The sequence below is a fragment of the Cottoperca gobio genome, chromosome 23 (genome assembly GCF_900634415.1).
Source record: "Cottoperca gobio chromosome 23, fCotGob3.1, whole genome shotgun sequence".
NCBI lineage: Eukaryota > Metazoa > Chordata > Actinopteri > Perciformes > Bovichtidae > Cottoperca > Cottoperca gobio.
Genome location: NC_041377.1, coordinates 12,699,157 through 12,718,150, shown reverse-complemented (window position 1 = coordinate 12,718,150; position 18,994 = coordinate 12,699,157). Strand labels below are relative to the sequence as shown.

General features: G+C 42.1%; 1 protein-coding gene across 9 annotated transcripts in view; it reads left to right on the top strand.

Annotated features, from left to right (window-relative positions):
• dock4b (dedicator of cytokinesis 4b) overlaps positions 1-18,994 on the top strand; it is a 103,397-nt gene that overhangs the window by 22,853 nt on the left and 61,550 nt on the right. For all 9 annotated transcript variants that reach the window (XM_029461663.1, XM_029461662.1, XM_029461664.1 and 6 more), the window contains exons 2-7: positions 5,728-5,811; positions 8,791-8,831; positions 10,016-10,071; positions 10,150-10,246; positions 10,749-10,897; positions 12,685-12,769. In XM_029461663.1, the coding sequence (XP_029317523.1) occupies positions 5,728-5,811; positions 8,791-8,831; positions 10,016-10,071; positions 10,150-10,246; positions 10,749-10,897; positions 12,685-12,769 (512 nt within the window). The remainder of the gene's footprint in view (positions 1-5,727; positions 5,812-8,790; positions 8,832-10,015; positions 10,072-10,149; positions 10,247-10,748; positions 10,898-12,684; positions 12,770-18,994) is intronic.

Here is an 18,994-nt window from a genome sequence, read left to right as displayed (position 1 = left end):
AGAAAGTGTAAATTGACAAACTCAATGTGGCTGTGTGGGTCATCTGCACAGCTTGTGTTTATTTAGAGATCTTTAATTCATCAGATACTGTAGGTATGAAATCTTCACATACAGGCTCCGACACTGAGGCATTGCTGAAAAGATACTGAGCCCTGAAGTGCACTTTTAGCCATTAAAAAAATAAAAATAAAAAAAAATAAGTAATAACATTTCTCACACAGCTCTGCTTTGAGAGCTTCTGCTCCAGCAGCGTGATTTGAGCAAAGGGTTATTGTTGCTCTTGAGCGGTTTTGTGATGGTGGTCGGGTTGCTATCTCCACACACACAAAGGCAGCAAAAGGAACCTGGCGGCCGGCAATGGAGAAAGCCAAATGAAAGCCGTTCCTCCTGGCTGATTCCGTCGGCCTGGCTTTTGTCTGCGCTGCCTATCAGACTTCTATGTCTGCACACGTGTGTGTGTGTGTGTGTTTTTGTCTGCCTCTGCGTGCACCAACTGCCAAGTTGAGCTCTGTTCAAGGCCTTCTCAGCGCCGCTACTTTCAGCCGTCTGCCTGCTCTCTTCTCCCGCTGCTGACCCCTGTTGATTCCCCTGCTTTAAAATGCACGATGCCACTTCCCAGCATTCCAATCTCAACCAGAGAAATCACCTTTTTGCAGAAGCGCATGAGTGCACACACACTGGCTTAATCGTCCTCCAGCTATCACTTGTCAGATGCTTCTCCTGCTCTGTCACTCTCATGAGAGTTAGTGTATATTTCTGCCTGTAAAGCGCATTTCATATAGGCATAAACGCGTCTTTGTGGTTTTCTTACTGTATGCGATCCCTGAGTCACTAACCACATTCACAGACTCACTGCCTTGAATCCTGAGGCGGTGGGACACTTAGTATTTTGACATGACGTAGAGGCATTTCAGCCCCTTTTACCTCACCACATAGAAGGATAAATGCCTGAAGCCTTTGGTAAGGAACACAGTGTGCATGAAGTTGGCTCAGACCAAACATAGCTGAGCTACTTTTGGTCTGAGTAGGAATGTTTTAGTCACATTGGTGGAATAAAAGGCTCTTTTGGTTTGGCACACGCAGTTCTGATAGTGTTATGCTTTTGGACGCTGGACGTGCAGCACGTAGAATGTGCAGCATAAGGAAACGAGGAGGTTTATTGGTGTAGTTAACTTTCAGTTCTGTGTGTTAGGTGCTTTTTAAAACGTTGTTAATTTGTAAGAAACAGGATGAAAAGGAGCATTGCTTCCCCATTCTGGATATCACTCTTCCCTTCTTCGGTATCAACTCAATAGTTTTTTTTATCTTACTAATGTGTGTTTAATATTGCGCACACGTATATTCCCACGCACACGTTAGATATTCATGATCCTTACTTTTGGCAGCAATGGGGGCCAGTGGAGCACCACCAGTTGCTGTGTTGACAAATTAGCATATTAATGATATAAATGCCGTATAATTAACATGTGGGAGGGGATCATGCACGTGAATCATTGTCAGATCAGTTGGAGAGAAGAAAGGGTCAGGCTAATGAGGTTAAAAAGCACATTAACGAGCTCTTAGAATTAAATTTGCCATTTGATTTAATGCAAAAAAAGCTGGCGAAAGCCTGTGGGCTGTAAAACAGAAATCAGTGGCTTCTTCTTTGGTCTTTTAATGTTTTTGTTTTTTTTTACTTTTATGGTGAAATCTCTGTAAAATTGAGCGCAGCAGCAACACGCTTTGATCACTGGCAGTATACCTGCCTCAATCAGTCGCTGCTTTTCTTCTGAAGGAGGAGCACTGGCGTTCTTCTTACTCGGGGCCTGTGGATGTGTTTGTTGTTCTTCTAAGGGGCTTAGACTGAGCGAAGAGCCAAATGTAACGCGGTTTGACAGGTCTCGACTCCAAGTGGCAGCCTAAAACACATGTAAGCATAATCCCAGCCAGTAAGCTTTCTAGGGATCTCGACTTACTCAGCACTCGTGCACTTTCAAACTACCAACACACACAAAGTGAAAGCGCGTTGAGGAGATCAGAATGCAACCTTTTAGCTTCAAGATCCCATGTGGACAGGAAGTGAGATTAGTTAGGGCTGCAAATAATGATTATATCCATTATTGATGAAGCTATTAATATTTTTTTAATAATTTAGTCTAAGCCCAAGCCGACATTGTCAGATGTTAAGAGGAAAGTACCCAATGTGCATAAATTCATTTTCAGAAAGAGAACACCATCACAGGCATCAGCGTAACGCTCCTCCAGTTAACGAACGATACAGGATGATTTAATGAAATGACTTCTTCACAGTTATGATCAAAGTCTTGATTAAAAAATGGTTTCAATGTCACTGTTGTCAGTGAATATAATGACCTTTTCACCTTGTTCGAAGTTTCACTATGTTCTCTCTACGACCTTGACTTGAGCTGAAAATCCCAAAGTGACGTTCTCAAGTGTTGTGATGGAGATCGGTGCTGCAATGTTAGCCCTGTGACACACTGCATCAGTGTTAAACCACCAGCCCTCCACCAAAGACCCTCTGAATTTTATTTACGCTCGCTTTCTGTTCATCCATTGATGCATTTGTCAGTTTCATTTCCCTCTCCGCTCTTGTTTTCTCTTGAGAAGATTGACTTTCTACATAGTTTCTCCCTGTCCTGTCCGTGTCTCTCTGTTTGTTGTGTTTCTGTTTGTTTACCCATGTGTACATTGGCTCTTCCAGACTGCCATATTTGTGTAATGTCTAGTTTGGCAACAATAGCCTGGATTAAGAATAGCAGCGTCCTCGCTTTGACCCAGTGGACCAGCGTCACATAGAATCAGAGTGCGAGTGTTTGGGCGTGTCGGAAAGGATCGGAGTTTGCCTCTTGGTGGCTGAAATGCTGGTCATTGGAGGCCATCTGGAAACTGTATCTAACGCGCGTGTTATAGGACATTATTTTTGAGCTCTGAGGCACACGTTGGGTCAAAAGGCCATGAATGGAATCTTTTCCCACATTTGCGCTGTTCTCTTTTTCCAGTATATTAGAAAACATCCTGTGATGGGACAACACAACAGATCCTTTGAGTGTAAGCACCTTCCCTGTCTCCTCAGTGCATCATTTGGTGGCCAGCCCAGGCAGTTGACAGGCAGATGACAGGCAGCTAGAGACGTAGAGCAGCTGGCTTGTGGATCGACGGGCAGGAAGCTTTCGTTTCACAGCAGAAGAAGAAAAAAAAGCAGACTTGAATCTGAATAATTTAGTTGACCGCAGCTGGGAAAGTCACTTGGATAATTCATGCATTGGGCACACTTTGTGAGTGTAAGTGTGTTTGCTGCGATTGCTTCTGTGTGTGTGTGCGTAAGTGTGTTTGCTGTGTGTGTGTGTGTGTGTGTGTGTGTGTGCGCGCGCGAGTGATTGGGCTTTGAATGAATTACAAAAAGTAGACAAGTTTCGGGTTTCTCCGCGTGTGTGCATGCAAGCGGTTGTTCTTTGAATGAATTACAAAGTCAGATGTGCACTTGTGACAAATCCCTTGTAAAGATTTCTGCAGCTCGAGGGATAACAAGGAGTTGGCGAAGCTTCAGCATAAAATGCACACGCACACACACACACACAGTTGCAGACAGCACTGTGTCTAGCTGCTGTTTGATTTCATCAGCAGACTTGATCTCAATGTCAACATAACAGAGTGGGTGCATTGGTAATTCAACTGAATCCTCTCCTGGGTAGTGGGCTACTCTGCTAGTAAAAAACAACAACCTTAATAATACAAATTTAAACACCTCTGGCAGTTGACCTCTGATTTGCTGCTGATATTTTCATAAAAAAACACACCAGCATTTTCAGATGGTGCTTCGGTCTATTTTTTATTTTTGGATTCACTGAAATGTGCGTGTCCTCAGGTTCAGCGTCCTTATGTGGTCAACAGTCCATGAAACATCACCTGTGTGTCCGCGATGTTGGCACTCCCGGTGCAACTCGCTGTGTCTTTAAATTGGTGCTGGATTAAATATAATCCCTCGCCAGCGTGGGAAAATGTGGTTTGTGGGATGCGTTCAGGTACAGTGGACGAACCCCCAGAGGAAGAGGAAATGAAATTCTCTCTAAACACTTCAGCTGAAGCGGGATCCCTCTCAGTTCTGCATGGCAGGGACTCTTGTTATACGTTTCCACTCCAAATCCCAGTAAAGCTGTATTCCCCCTCTGCGTATGTGTCCGTGTGTGAATGCATGTTTCCGTGTGTGAATGCATTTGTGTTTGTGTGTGCTTGCAAACATTAAGCTACATGTGTGAATGTGCTGCTTGTGTAAGAGTGATGTGAGGACATTTTCTACAATTTGTGCTCGGATGGATCTGTCAGCATTTGCACTTCTGTATCTGTATGAACATCCGTGTGCAGTGGTTGACATATGTGTGTACATGTAGGTTTAAGGGTGTGGGTTAATTTATATGTGTGTGGCTGCAGTGGGCTCTGTTGAAGAGCTGTCAACTGACACTTCTGATGGCTATTACACTCTCACAGTGCAAAGTGCCATTCACTGCTAATGGACCATCAGCCTCTCTCTCTGGAGGGAGTCCTTACTGATTCTCCTTTTTATATTCCAGGCTTTAATAACACGTACAAACTGAAATCTTAACACGATATGTTCATTATATCATCTCTAACTCATTTAGATTTTTCATAACAGTGTTTCGAACTCTCTCTGCTTGCTTTGCTCGCTGCTAAACTTGGCCACTTTCTACTCACCTCCATCTGTTCCATGCATCTCTCTCTGCCTCCTTACTTCTCCTTACAGCCGTACTTTTAGTATTGCACTTGCATAAAGCTGAGGGGGGACTCACGAGAGATAGATTAGGAAAAAGAATGGTGTTGCAGAGGCAGAGATATCCTGTCTTATAGTCCCTAGTGTGGGTTAAGCTTTCAAAAGCCTGGATCGTACACTTCCCATGATGCAACTCTTATTAGTTTCACCATGCCTGATAAATACCCATGTCGTGCAACCTCAAACCTGCAGTTTGTAAGGGAGGAATGATGTAGTCTTCAATCCAATCCCAATTCTTTTAGACTTTAAAATGCATAGCTCTTTAAGTCCACCCCTTCATGTGCTCTCCATCTGTTTTGATTTGGAAAATGGTATATTTCACCCCCGGAGGATTACACCATTTCTTTTGCTCCTCTGCGTCCACTCTCAAAGCTTTCATCATGTAAACATGGTTTCAGTAAGGAGTCGTTTCAGGTCGGTAGAACGTGGTGAGGAAGTTATTGCACCACCTGTACGTGTCTCTGAGGTTGTCTCCCGGCTCGTAGGGAAAGAATCTCAGCAGTAAACAGTCCGAGGTGAATCAAAAACCGGCTGCTCCTTCTATCGCTGCATCACGCAGAAATGATGTAAAACCCTCGAGTGTTCAGCACTGAGTGGGAGGTGTTGCATTACTAACAATTTGTTCAGTTTTTGAATAAAGAATTCATCTTCATATATTCTGTATGACACAGTACGTATTTATGTAAGTTTGTTTTGTGTGTGACTATTTTGAGTTTGTGCAGAAATCCAGGGATATTTTATTATTTATATAAGCTTTGATTTTATTTCACCTCCACAGATTATTGATTGCACCTCCTCCTCTCTCTGGTTTTGTTTCCTATCGTGATTTTTTTCCAGAAGAGTTTTGTTTCGTATCGGACCTTTTTGTCTGACTCTGCATAACTATGCTTAAATGTTCAAATAACTCATGTGGGTGTTTTTTCTTTTTCTTTTTCTTGCAGTGCTGGCCAGTTTCCGAGGGACTGTCCAGCATGGCCTCCCGCTGGAAATCGGAGACACGGTGCAGATCCTGGAGAAATGTGAAGGTACAGCACAGTGCACATGGTACACACACATGGTATGGGAACATTACTTTCAAATGAGCTGCAAATAATAGCAAAATGAAACCGCAGAGGACATGTAAGGGAAGCAATTGGTTTAGCTTGAGTAGTGAAGCAACATGTGTACAATTTCATTAAATCAGGGAACGCTTCCTATTTTCATTAAATAATACAGATGTGAGATCTGTATATAGCGGGAGGCACTGCCGCCGCTTTATCACTGCACTGGGCTAAAGCCACACATGAATGATTAGCCTAGTCACAACTCCACTATTCTGTGAAACCCTTACTTGGCACTGACTTAAATGTGTGTTTCTTGATACACATTGAAGTACAGGAAGGTAACTAGGGCTGTCCTTAGCCGACTAACACTCTGTCGATTAGTGGATTTAATTGACAGAACTGCAAAACTGAATGTAAAAAAGAATTGTGCAAAAGCACCACTTTATAAGTATATAACTCATTCAGCGTTGAGTGCAAGTTAACCTTGCAGATATCACACTTCTCTTCTGACTTTCTTTGAGGGATTGTGCAGTGTGCGCAGCAAATGAGCAGCAGCATATCTGTGCTACTGCTACAGCTTCCTGTACCACAGACGCGTTGCTTTTCCCGCCTTCCCGCCCAAGCTGAGTCACTTTTTCTCCTCCACTTGCCTCCTCTTCCTCGCTGCCTCCGTTGCTGTCCGCAATATGATTTTCTTTTTGCTCTGTATTCTCTCTGTCCTCGGGGCCCTATTTTAATTTCTGGAATGATATGAAATCATCTAACCACGGCAGAACCACACTCTTATGCACACCTGAACACAAATAAGCAGCAGCCACACACAAACGCATACACGCCTCTCTCTATTCCGGAGCTCTTGACAAATCGAGGGTTACCATCGAGACACGACCAACAAACACTTGTATTTCTCGTATCACTTCTCATAAATAGACATTATATTACACATCATGTATTACATAAATCTTGTTGACTTGTTGTCACCAAAGAAGTCATTTGCTCTGAACTTCTGCTCATATTGTTCCCACGACCATATAAAGTAGCCAGGTTCACTGTACATTACAGGAAGGTCACATCAAAGGACATTGACAGTTTCCTCATATTTGAACTTTCATAAAAACAAAGCAGTGACAGAACGTTTGAACTGAAAGAAATAAAACCTGCCACTGAAGGAGTGACAAGAAGACAAACATCCAAAGGTTAGCAGAATGCAAACTATAAAAAATAAAGTAACTTTTAAAGCCTGTGTGTGTTTTTAATTTCTTCAGTACCAATGTGTCCTTTTTTTGATGCCAGAAACATACTGTCAATGTTCTAGCTCTGTAGTCGAGCAGTCAGTCAGCCAGAAGGCTGTGATATTGCTGTGAAAAGGCCCAGAGGAAGTCTACGATAACGCAGCCGGTGGAATGCTTGGCCCAGAAGGGAGGGACAAAATCAAAAATGCTGGCAGCAGCGGCGAGGCTGAGAGACGGGCTGCTGACAGCAGAGGAGGCACACTAATGGGTCTGCCTCATGTTGATACTGTTGACACTTCAAAACACAGGAGCTGATCATGTGAAAGTGTCTCTGCTGACATGTGGCTCCTGTCTGTAAAGGCACCGCCTCAGTACTTGATTGTTGACGTCAATGGCTCTCTGTTCAAGTGTCTGACAGCAGTGAATACATTTAGCTAAGAATATGGTATACAGTTAAAGTGAGATATAAAACAGTGATACCTAATTTGTTTTATTATCTATTTAACCCCCACACAAGTAGCCCTTCATGTTCCAAATGTGTTCATTTCAAAGTGGATGTTAGCTAAACTCTTATAAAAGTGGATTTCTTTTCATACAACGTGTAGATTTGCTCCTGTTTTGGGAATCACTGATTGAAAACATTTATCAGTCATCACAGGCTACTCATCTCTTCCAGATGTGTTGCTGTCCTTCACTGACATTTGCAGAAAGCTGTCACAGCACTTGACATCTGCTTCTGAAAAATTGACTCATCCAGGAAACACTGAGCACGTGTTCCACAGCCAAACAAATCACTCGACGCTATTCTGACTATTCATGGCCTCAAACAAATTGGGGACAAAATACTACCTAGGTCACAGATGCTCCGACAAAAAACCAAAAGTGATTAGAATAATCTAATGCATTTACATTTGAGCTATTTAGCTAATGCTCTTATCTGGAGGGACTTACAATGACTGCAACAGTGGAATGAGCTTAAATCGTCAGTTTGGGAACGAGCATCAACTCAAAGCCTCCGATATAAATGTATTGGATCGTTTCTATCAGTGCTGGGATTTGCAAAAAACACCAAACGTGTACTAATTTGGCCTGAGCCCAGATTGGAGTGTATATTGGTGTGAGAGGAGCGCGAGCCTAAGCAGGTCGCAGCTTTTTCACCTTTTCTCTCTCTCTGTCTTTTTTTCCACACCTGCTAGGACAAATCATAGGTTTTCTTTCACAGGTTTCTCCGCTTCTCTCCGCTGTGCATTAAGCCTGTGGTCACTGCAAACTACTTTGCACCACAATGCTCTCGAGTGCTTTTGTGAGATATGAAAAAATCGTTGCCATTTTTAGTGGCCATTGAAAGTTATTCAGTTGGCAGTGAGATATCTCGCGCCCCTGGTCACACGAGAAAGAAATGTCTGGTGGGCTTGTTATGACATTCAGACATTATATACAGCTGTGGGAAGATTTGGATCATTGTCACTACATCACACACACAACCTCTAGCACACACACACACACACACACACACACACACACACACACACACACACACACACACACACACACACACACACACACACACACACGAATCTCCTGCCCTTCCCTTATTAAATGTATAGTACTCCATATATCTCCACCTCCTCTCCTCGTGTGCCCTGCAGTCTAAGCCGCTTATACAGCTTCTAAGGTGTTTTTTTCATAGTGACATGCTGGAAATTAAAATGGTGCTTTGTCTCTGCAGGCTGGTTCCGAGGATTCATCCTGAAGAATCCAAATGTCAAGGTGAGCGCCAAGAACGTTTTCAGAGCGTGTGTCTGTATGTCGTGCTTGTCTTTAGGTTGCTTATCACTCATTTGTACCGTCAGTCCACCCTGATCCTCTCCGTCATTGAAAAAAAAAAATTATTGAATGCCGTTTGAAGAGCAAGGATGCCACATTTAAAAAGTGACCCTCAGGCTTGTCATGGTTAGCTGCAACTTGCAATTTTTTCCAGCTGAGAGGACAACTCTGTGACAGATTTCAGCAGCTGTACTCTCAGTTCGCTGCTGTTCCTGTGTCCAGTATGTGTTAAAGGCCCCACGAAGACATAGTCTATCCACACAGTTGCTTTGCATTATCTTTGCCTGATCAGAACTGAGTGGACATGTTCCACACGGTGATCTCAATCCTTTTAGTGTCGTTGCACCTGTTACAGTGGGACCACTTTAGACCTTTTTCCTGACAGATGTCATGTCATGTCATCGCAGGAAGTGGAATAATGGCTGCCTTCCACTGGCGCTGGCCTGGCTTTTATTTACACTTGTGTTTTCCCCGCTATGACAATGATAAATGTCTGTAATGAATGGGTTTATTAGTAGGCGTATGTGACATCACATCATTCATTCATCAGTCGAAATACAGCCTGAGCAGAAGTTTAATGGAAACCAAGTTCACTAAGGCAAATTTTTTGATAAAAGGCCTTTTAACAGAAGACTTGAATTTGTTTCAAATGCATATCATACTTTTTAATCATTAGTTAATTCTTATATAATTCTATGTGTGCTGTGTACAGTTTGTGTCCTATAATAAGCCAACCAATTAAACTAAAGTGACAGTAATAGATGTGACTTTTTAAAGCTCTTGTGCAGGAGAGCTGTGTGTACGAGTGTGTTGCGTTTATCCTCAGATACTTAAACATAAGTTCTGCTCTGATCTCCTCGAGTCAATAGGGAGCAACTTTCAGTTTATTAGCGTCAAATAGAGCGCACTCACACACACACACTTTTCATCTTTTTTTGTCTCCTAAATCCCAATGCTGTGTGTTTTTATATCTTTGTCTGCTCCTCTGTCCCTCCACGCTCCTTCTTCTAACCCACAAACACACTTAGCACCGTATTGATTATGTGCGTCGTTGCCACATGCTAACTGAATGACGATGCTGAGTATTAGCAGGACTTTTCATTAACCTGTTCATCTTCCGCTCACAGGGGATCTTCCCATCCAGCTACATCCACTTGAAGAATGCCCACGTCAAGAATAAAGGGTAAGTGACTCCATGTTTGTTTTCTTCTCCCGTTCCTGTCTGTCGTCGTAGATATTTTAACTCTGTGTGTGTTTGTAGGCAATTTGAGACAGTCATCCCTGTGGAAGACTCTGTCATCACAGAGATGACGTCCACGTTGCGAGACTGGGGTGCCATGTGGAAACAACTCTATGTGGTAAGAAACCACACACACACACACACACACACACACACACACAGTTTGCATTGATTTAAATATCACTATCGCCTAAATGAAGCCGCCTTTTTTTTGTTTTCTCCTGAAGGGAATTTATTTGGCCCTGGGTAATTCAGAAGCTGTAAACAGTCAGGGCTTTTTTCATACACAATCATTAGTTGGATTTATTGTGTTTGTGGCCTATTAAGCTATCTGGGGTGCTGATTAAATTGAGCTGATGAATACTTGCAGGTCAAAGTGCATGCATCCTTCCTCTCAATGTTTGTTACTTTAACTTAATGTTTTTTGGGGGGCTCGATTGCAACTGTATATTTCCGTCTCGTTATCTGTCTCTCCCTTCTACCTGGGTTAGGGTTAGGGTTAAGGTTAGGGTTCACTTCTTGTTAATTCCCTTTCAATCACCACCTTTTGACTGAATCACCGTGCTTCTCCACAACTTCTTTCCTTCTCCGTCCCTCCCCACCGTTTCCTATTTCCACAGAAGAACGAGGGGGATTTGTTCCACCGACTTTGGCACGTTATGAATGAAATCCTGGACCTGAGGAGGCAGGTGCTGGTAGGCCACCTCACCCACGACCGCATGAGGGACGTGAAGCAGCACATCACAGCGAGATTGGACTGGGGCAACGAGTGAGTTTTTATTGTTCCATCTCAAAGCACCATATCTATGTTTTTATGTTTCTTTTCTTTTTGTTTTAGGTCATTAATCATTCATCAGTAAAAAAATTAGGATTGATTTTCTGCCCTCTGCTCAGCCAACGGATTCCATGCACTTTGTAATATTGTATGAAAATAAAATGCCAGTGACTAGAGGCTTGTTTGAGTGCAGCAATCCGTCACAGGGAACATTTAGTCAGCCTTCTTTTTTTGTCAAAGTTATGTTTATTTATTGCATTATGAAGCAGTTGTGAACCAGAGCCATTTTAAGTCTTGCTTCTTGGTACATTCTATAAGAAATTCTGACATCAGGTATTTGAAAGTTGGTTGCTGAACTGCAGTTTTTGATGCATCATTTAGACTTTTTGTTCATCTTTCATCAGTTCATATCCATGGCAGCAACTCAGGAAACTTTACATGTGAGACTGGAGAAAGCAGGGACTAAAACTTGAGCTCTAAATAGGGATTTCTGAGTTTCTTTGAATGCACCACTGCTCTCATCTGCATTAGCACATTATGACCTTGTATCTTCTACAAATAAATGAATACAATAAATCAAACTGTTTGTTCACTGCGAGGGATAAACTGCAGAGAGTTGAAAGTCTTTCAAAGGTTTTTATTTTTACTGTACCTGCCGGGAAGACTTAGACTACAGTTTAGAAATGGTTATTAATAATATAAAGCATATTTGTAGTTGATGAGAAACAGTGTGGTCTAATAACAAGTTGATCCAACATTAGTTTAACTTCACAAATACTTAAAGCAAACCTAGCATTGGAAAATGAATCTGACATTTCTTCACATATTTGAGGAATAAAAGGAAATTGTAATAATAGAGAATATCTCATATATCAGTTACGTGATTATTCTGTCTCCCACGCTCAAGCTTTCTGCAACTCTCTCTCTCATCCCTTCTTATTTCTCAGACTCTCCCTCTCTGACTTTCTCCTTGCTCCTCTGTCTTTTGTTGTCACCTAGCATCCCTGCAGAGACACTCCTCCTCACTAAATCAAATCTCTTCTCTCCTCACACACACAGCACTCTCTCTTTCTTCTCCTTATCCTCTCCATGCCATGGGGGTGAAATAAAAAAGTCTCACAACTTCTGTCATTCTTTCTTTATATCCGTCCTTACCCTTCACTCTCCTTCATTCCCTTGCTGTAGGCTCTCCCCAAACACACACACCCTTAGTGAGGGGATGGGTGGATAGTCCCTTGCTGTGGGCTGTTGTATGCTTCACCAGGCCTGTCTCTTTTATTGCTGACAAGGAGACACTCTAGCGTGCCGTTTTGGTCCACTGAAAGGCCCAGCGAGAGAGAGCGTGAGAGAGCGTGAGAGAGCGAGAGAGAGCGAGAGAGAGCGAGAGAGAGAGAGCGCGAGAGAGAGCGAGAGAGAGAGAGCGAGAGAGAGAGAGCGAGAGAGAGAGAGAGAGAGAGCGAGAGAGAGAGAGAGAGAGCGAGAGAGAGAGAGAGAGAGCGCGAGAGAGAGAGAGAGAGCGAGAGAGAGAGAGCGAGAGAGAGCGAGAGAGCGAGAGAGAGCGAGAGAGAGAGAGAGAGAGAGAGAGAGAGAGAGAGAGAGAGAGAGAGAGAGAGAGAGACATCCTAAGGGAAGAGGGCGATCTGTCAAGTTTATTTAAATTACTGACACGGGTTAACATTGTCTGTTCTGCCTGGAATATGAATGAACTATCATTGCAATATGTGTCTGATCTGTATGTAATTCACTTCCTCGCTTTTTGTGACGCAATCTTTTCTTTGCAGACAACTCGGCTTGGACCTGGTGCCCCGGCAAGAGTTCAGCATGGTGGACCCCGACGAAATCAGCGTCACAGAGCTTTACAGACTGGTGAGTGCTCTTCCAACCCTCCGCCCAATCATATATCATATAAACCTGTGTGTGTCATTCGCCATTGCCTAATTCAATGCCTGGAAAACAATAACTGTCACTACTGCACTGCCTCTGACATTTATATGTAAGATTTGTCAGGTTTCAGCAAGCTGGCTACCATTAAATGTAGATATGTATAGAATAAATAAGTGTAGGCTAGGTAGAGGTTGATAAGTGGAGTAGGTAATGGATGTACCGTGCAGATACGGGTAGTTCAAATCAAGCAATCGGATTGGTTCAAAGCCGGTGTATAATAACCATATATGGCGACTATGACATCACAAATCATTCTCATATTATGCTAACTGCTAGTGTACGTTCCATAGCAACCACCTCGGTATGCGTCTATAACTTTCATATTGCAATACTTAATGACCCTTTTTATAGGACATAACTTCAGGCCTGTCGTGAGCGATTGCCTAAATATACTCTGCATTGTGTTCCAATGTCAGTCAGAGACTTATAGCTGCTATGTGCTTTATGCAACACATTGTTCAACTGATCGCATCAGACAGTTGAAGGATGTTTGTTCAGTCAGTGATAACGTGAAAGGCTGTCCATCAGCCTTCCTCAAAGCTCGCAGGTAGCGCATGTAGCGGTGTGAACTGTCGGAGCACCATTTGGGAAGCGGGGATTCACTTTATTGTAAAGGAGGCTATAGTGAAGAGTGTTTGTGAATGCAAAGCAATCTCAGTACATTTGGTCAGCTGAAGCTTTCGACTCCATCACATGATTTCCTCAGCAGATTGAAATTTCCACTTGAGCACTTTAAGGACTTCTCATCCACGCTGGCTTTAAACGTTCTGATTGAAAGTTCATTCTTGACCTTGGAAACAGAAGTTGGCAAAACGATGTCTCCACTGTTACTGGAGCTTTCCATCGTATCACACAATCTCCCTGCGTTTTTCTCAGCGCTTTAAGGACTTCATATTGACTTAAAAGTTTAGAGTGAAAAGATACAAAAGAATATTTCTGATGCAATTGAAACTATCTGATGGTGCTTAAGAGTAGCCTTTAGTGTCTGCTGATCCCAATCCCTTACCATCTTCTTTCCTCTCTTACACGACGAAGCTGTTTTTACATTTGTATGGATGCACTTTGCTTAACCTAGCCATCTTAAAAATATCATGTTCAAACAAATATTCTACTCCCCTAAAGGAAGAGACACAAAGCCCACAACATGACTCATCATGACTCAGTTATACAACACTTCTTCATCTTTGTATTTTAACTTTTTCACACACACACAGAACTTTTAGCAACATTTTTAATTGGTCAGCATCATTCTAACATTGGAAATGAAATGTTAAGCTCAACTTTGTGCAAAAGTTTAAATCTGATTGTTTACAATAACAAAGGATTTGAGGATTCAAAGGCTTTATTGTCATACAGGGTGGTTGTTGGCAATGGAAATCTTAAATCCCAGGATCTTCCAACAATGCAACATACAGTATATGTATAAAGAATAAAGGAATTATAATTACAGATACCGATGCTAAGTATCGGATCAGTGCATGCCTACTAAAAAGACACTTTAAGCTTTGGAGATTGCGTTTGTTTCCTCCCTAAGTTAGATACTTTTCACACTATTAATACACAACACACTCAGTTTCAGTGTTAGCCACTCAATGGCATCAATGTTACATGTAGAAATATAAAGTATAGTTGAATCTCTCCCTCCTTTCCCGACCGCTTGCTCCCCGATTCTCCTTCCCATTTCTTTCTAAGCCCCAACCGCTGTTACCGTGGCAACCACTTCTCTGCCCTGATACACTGCGGGGAGAATTGTATCACACACACACACACACACACACACACACTGTGACGGCTTTCCCTCCGCAGGAGTAATTGAAGCTCTTAATCCATCTGTTTCTTTTTTTGTTAGTCAAAACAAAAGCAGGCATAGCAGGATGAAAGCTTATTGCACCTCTATTAAATGGCGTACAAAATTAGCAAATGACTGCGGTTCCCCTATACTGAGACGAGATAAAGGGACAGGCGTTCCCCGCTGCCATCAACATACAAAAACACACACGTGCATTAACTAGCGAACACAGAGACACAAAACACCATCGTATCAAGCTCAAATTAAGTCGATATATTTCAGTGAGATCTTTTGTTTATGGGAACAGCTTCTTTGTTTCCGTCTTATGCTGTGCCGCTGTGGTGTTGCTCAATTAAATTGAGACAGGGATTATCGTGTGTGTGTGTGTGTGTGTGTGTGTGTGTGTGTGTGTGTGTGTGTGTGTGTGTGTGTGTGTGTGTGTGTGTGTGTGTGTGTGTGTGTGTGTGTGTGTGTGTGTGTGTGTGTGTGAAATGGCAGTGGGTTGGTACTTTGAATTATGTGATATCTGCCTGGTGAGAAATAAAGAGGATAATGAGACTGATAAAGGAAAGACATTCAGTCCTTTTTAAAGAGATTTTCAAAAAATTAAATGTACACTATTTGATAAAAATAAATAAGTTCTTTTTTTTTGTATCCGAAAGACCTGTGGCACTTTGCGATAAATTGTGATAATATTTGGAGCTGCAATATTTTAATATTAATAATAACAATATATTTATATTTATATCAGCAATAGATCAAAGGATTAAGTGTATTGTGAAAGGTAAGGCTTAAGTTTCCCCTCAGCTCTACGTAACGTTTTAGCATCTTTGAGCTCATTGTTTTGGTTTTGCTGCCCGAAACTTTACTGCTTTTGGTTCTCCGTCACCGCCAATGACACACAAGTTAGCGACTAGCTGTCAAGGGGAACATAGATGTGCAATTAGCCTGTAACGAGCCAGATTGAGGAGACGGACCGTAGCACAAATGAGGGTGAATATTTGACTTGCATGTCAGGTGGACATAAACCAGGCTGAATGAATGTTACTCCCTGTGTGCTGGATATACACATAGGCAACCTTTTCCTACCATGATGTGTAGCGCCGCCAAAGAGCTCCATTAACCAAAATGTTAGCTTATATGCAGCCTGACGGCGAGTAAAGGACATACTCTCGTGATATTATGTCCTTTCTGTTGTAGGAAGTTTATTTGAGGCCTGATTTCTATGCGACTAATTTGACTTGACACCCTTTTTGGGAAGCCTTTTATTTGTAGCTTTAAAGTAAGAAAACCTTAATCAAATCCCTAATTGGCTCCCCAGTCTCACACTAAGCCTGCTCGCTTTCTAAAGCTGTGTGTAGTGCAAAGGCAAAATGGCTTCAAACTTCCCATCTTTTCCCCGGAGTGTGAGTCCGCTTGCAGAGCGTGAGCGGAGAGGAGCGGAGTTTAGATCCCACAGCGATGAATTCATTACCGGTGGCAGATCAGACAGCAGTGATGGATGGCTCAGGCCTGGCCCCGGACATGTGGCTGCAAAATTTCCTCCGCGACTTCAGTTATCACTTAAGTGATGAATGCTTAAAAGGCTAAACTCGAATCTCTTGCTTCCTGCTTGTGTCACGCAGGTCTCCCTCCCACAAGCTTAAACAAGGGATAAGAAAGAGGCTTAACTAGTGATGTAGAAGCTCTGATGGAGGGATGTAGAAGGAGTAGAAGTTTCTCCTTCGCCTCAGTTTGACACCTTCGCTGCCTTTTTTCCTTTTAGAAACTCCATGTGGTTCGACAGTCGCTTCACTCGCTTCATGCCGTTTAGGAAAAGATGAACAATAATGAGACGGTTGGGAAAGCACACGCATGGTCATGCGCTCGCTGTTCTGTATCTATCTGGTCCTCCTTGTTTCCCATAGCATTTTATGTTGCCAACAGGGCTGCCAGGCTGTCATGTTTATCCTTTTGTGTCTAGTCATGCTGACGCTATCATATAAAGCACACACTGCTCCGGTCGGGCAGCTTAAATGACACACTGAAAATAACCCCGTAATAAAATCCCACAGCATGAATTAGTCCTTCCCGGACCTTGTCATTCTGCGTCAAAAAGCAGCAGCTCCGCCCTGTTGTGTAGAGAATAAGTGTTAGTGTAGTGAAACAGTGTTAGTGCCTTGTTTGTGGATCATTCTCCAGCGTGTTCCAGATCTCACACAGGACAGAGCAGTCAGGACCAAACCAAACAGAGTCATCATTTTGACAGATATTGCACTTGTAAAATGATTTTTGGTATATTTTTCATATTTATAGTACAGCCAACTGTTTTCCAAAGCATATCATACATTTTAGATTGATTTTTAAAGCCTCTAGGCCATCGCTGTTTATCTCACATTTCATTACGGCATAAACATTTCAGCTTCAGAGACCTAAACCTTCTCTGAGGAAGCATTTAGTTTCCTTTTAGTCTCTTATCAAAGAAATATCATCAACACATGTTATTGCACTCTTGCATTATTATTTGCGCATATTTTATTTAACTTTTTGATTATTATATAGTCCCTCTAGAAATGTGTGAACTTGTGATTGCAGTAATAAAAATCTAATTTGTAAGAATTCTTTTTTCAGTCACTGCAATTTTAAACATTGAATAATCCGACTCCTCATAACCATGACCATGAGTCCAAATCAAAATCCTCAACTTCAGCTGTCCAGCGTCCTTGTAGCGAGGTTTTTGCTTCTGGGGCTGTATTTGTTCCACCAAAAGATTGTTTTCTGCAATGCTAACTCCCAATTTGTGTATTTAACCCATCAAGCTCCACTTAAAGATCACAATTTCACAACTTCTGTAACACCAACAACACCAACAACTTTGAGTTTTCAAACATATGGCAAATTAAATAATCACAACTTTTCAGAAAAGCTGTTACAAATTCACAAATTCCTTTTTTCACAATAAATCAAAAACCAACATCTTGTTCAGACTGACTGTAAAGATATAGATGCAGGGCTTTTGGCAGTTAACTGTCAAACCTCAGATAGACTGTACACGCGGTGAAACAGCGAGCCTGACCACAAAGCCAGTGTTGACAACAGGAAGTTTCTGATCATGGCCAAGACATAGTCTTAGACACAACCCTGCAAAACAGCAGGTTTTTGTACGGATTAGACAAACGAGATATAACATGTTAATTAATGAGCTTTAGATTTGCTCTTATGTGGATTTTGTTTCCAGTCTTTATGCTAAGCTAAGCATGAGAGGGGCAATCGGATTGATCTTCTCATATAACTCTTGGCAACAGAGCAAATAAGCGTATTTCCCAAAATGTTGACCTAACATCTTTAAATACACCAACAACAGGGTTCCAACATGGTTACTTCTGCAGAACCACCCAACAAAAAGTAACCTTGACTAAAAATAGATTGTACCAAGCAGGATTCTTCTGTCCTGTGGATGTTCAAAGTACTGTTTGAGGTGATTGTTGGTGATAGAAATATCTAATTAGTGTGTTTGACCTTTGATCCTTAGAGATGCTTTTCTGTGGAGGTGCCTTACAACAGTACAACTCTTCGTCCTTGCACCCCCCCCCCCCCCCCCCCGATCTCTTTACGTCCTACTACAGAAGCGAATGCGGAGCACATTTTGGCAGTGGCTGTACTGGCCATCTGGTGCTCTGTGTGTGTGTGTGTGTTTGTCCTTGTATTTTTGGATGTTGACAGCAGATTAGAAAGAACCTCTCATAAATAGAGCTGCAATGTGTGTGTTGCTCTTGTTTGTATTTACATGGCCGCACCATGCTGTGTGAGGTTTTATTGATCTTTTTTTTTAATACGGATTGACTTAATATAGCGTGTAATATCAGACGCAGCCCGTCACTGAGATGCGACTGCATCGTTCGACTGTCGCTGTGCTTGCGTTTATATTACGTGTGAATTTCAGTGCTTCGCTTTCTGTTTCTCTGAGATTAAGCAACCAGTTGAAGGGGATGTGAATCACAACAGCGTTATTTCTTTGTGTCAAGAAAAAATAATGAACCTACTTAAAAGATAAATGCTTGAGGTAAATAAATAAAGTAGAGTGCATGTTTTGGTGCTTTTATACCTGATGATAAATAGGTTTGCGTTTGAGTGAAGAGTCTATAATATATTCCTGTGAAAACCCTTGTATTGTGACGTATAAATACTTATGTATGAAGTGTTTTGTGTATATCTTTTTATATTTGTTTCTTTTGTACCCGGATTGCAACAAAGAAATCCTCAACAATACGGCTGGAACTCTCACATCTTAGCCTCTGGTGCTGCTGATGGTCTGCGATATTACACGCTATATTAACTCGATCTATATCAGCAATATCTGTATCTTAGCCTTCAAATAT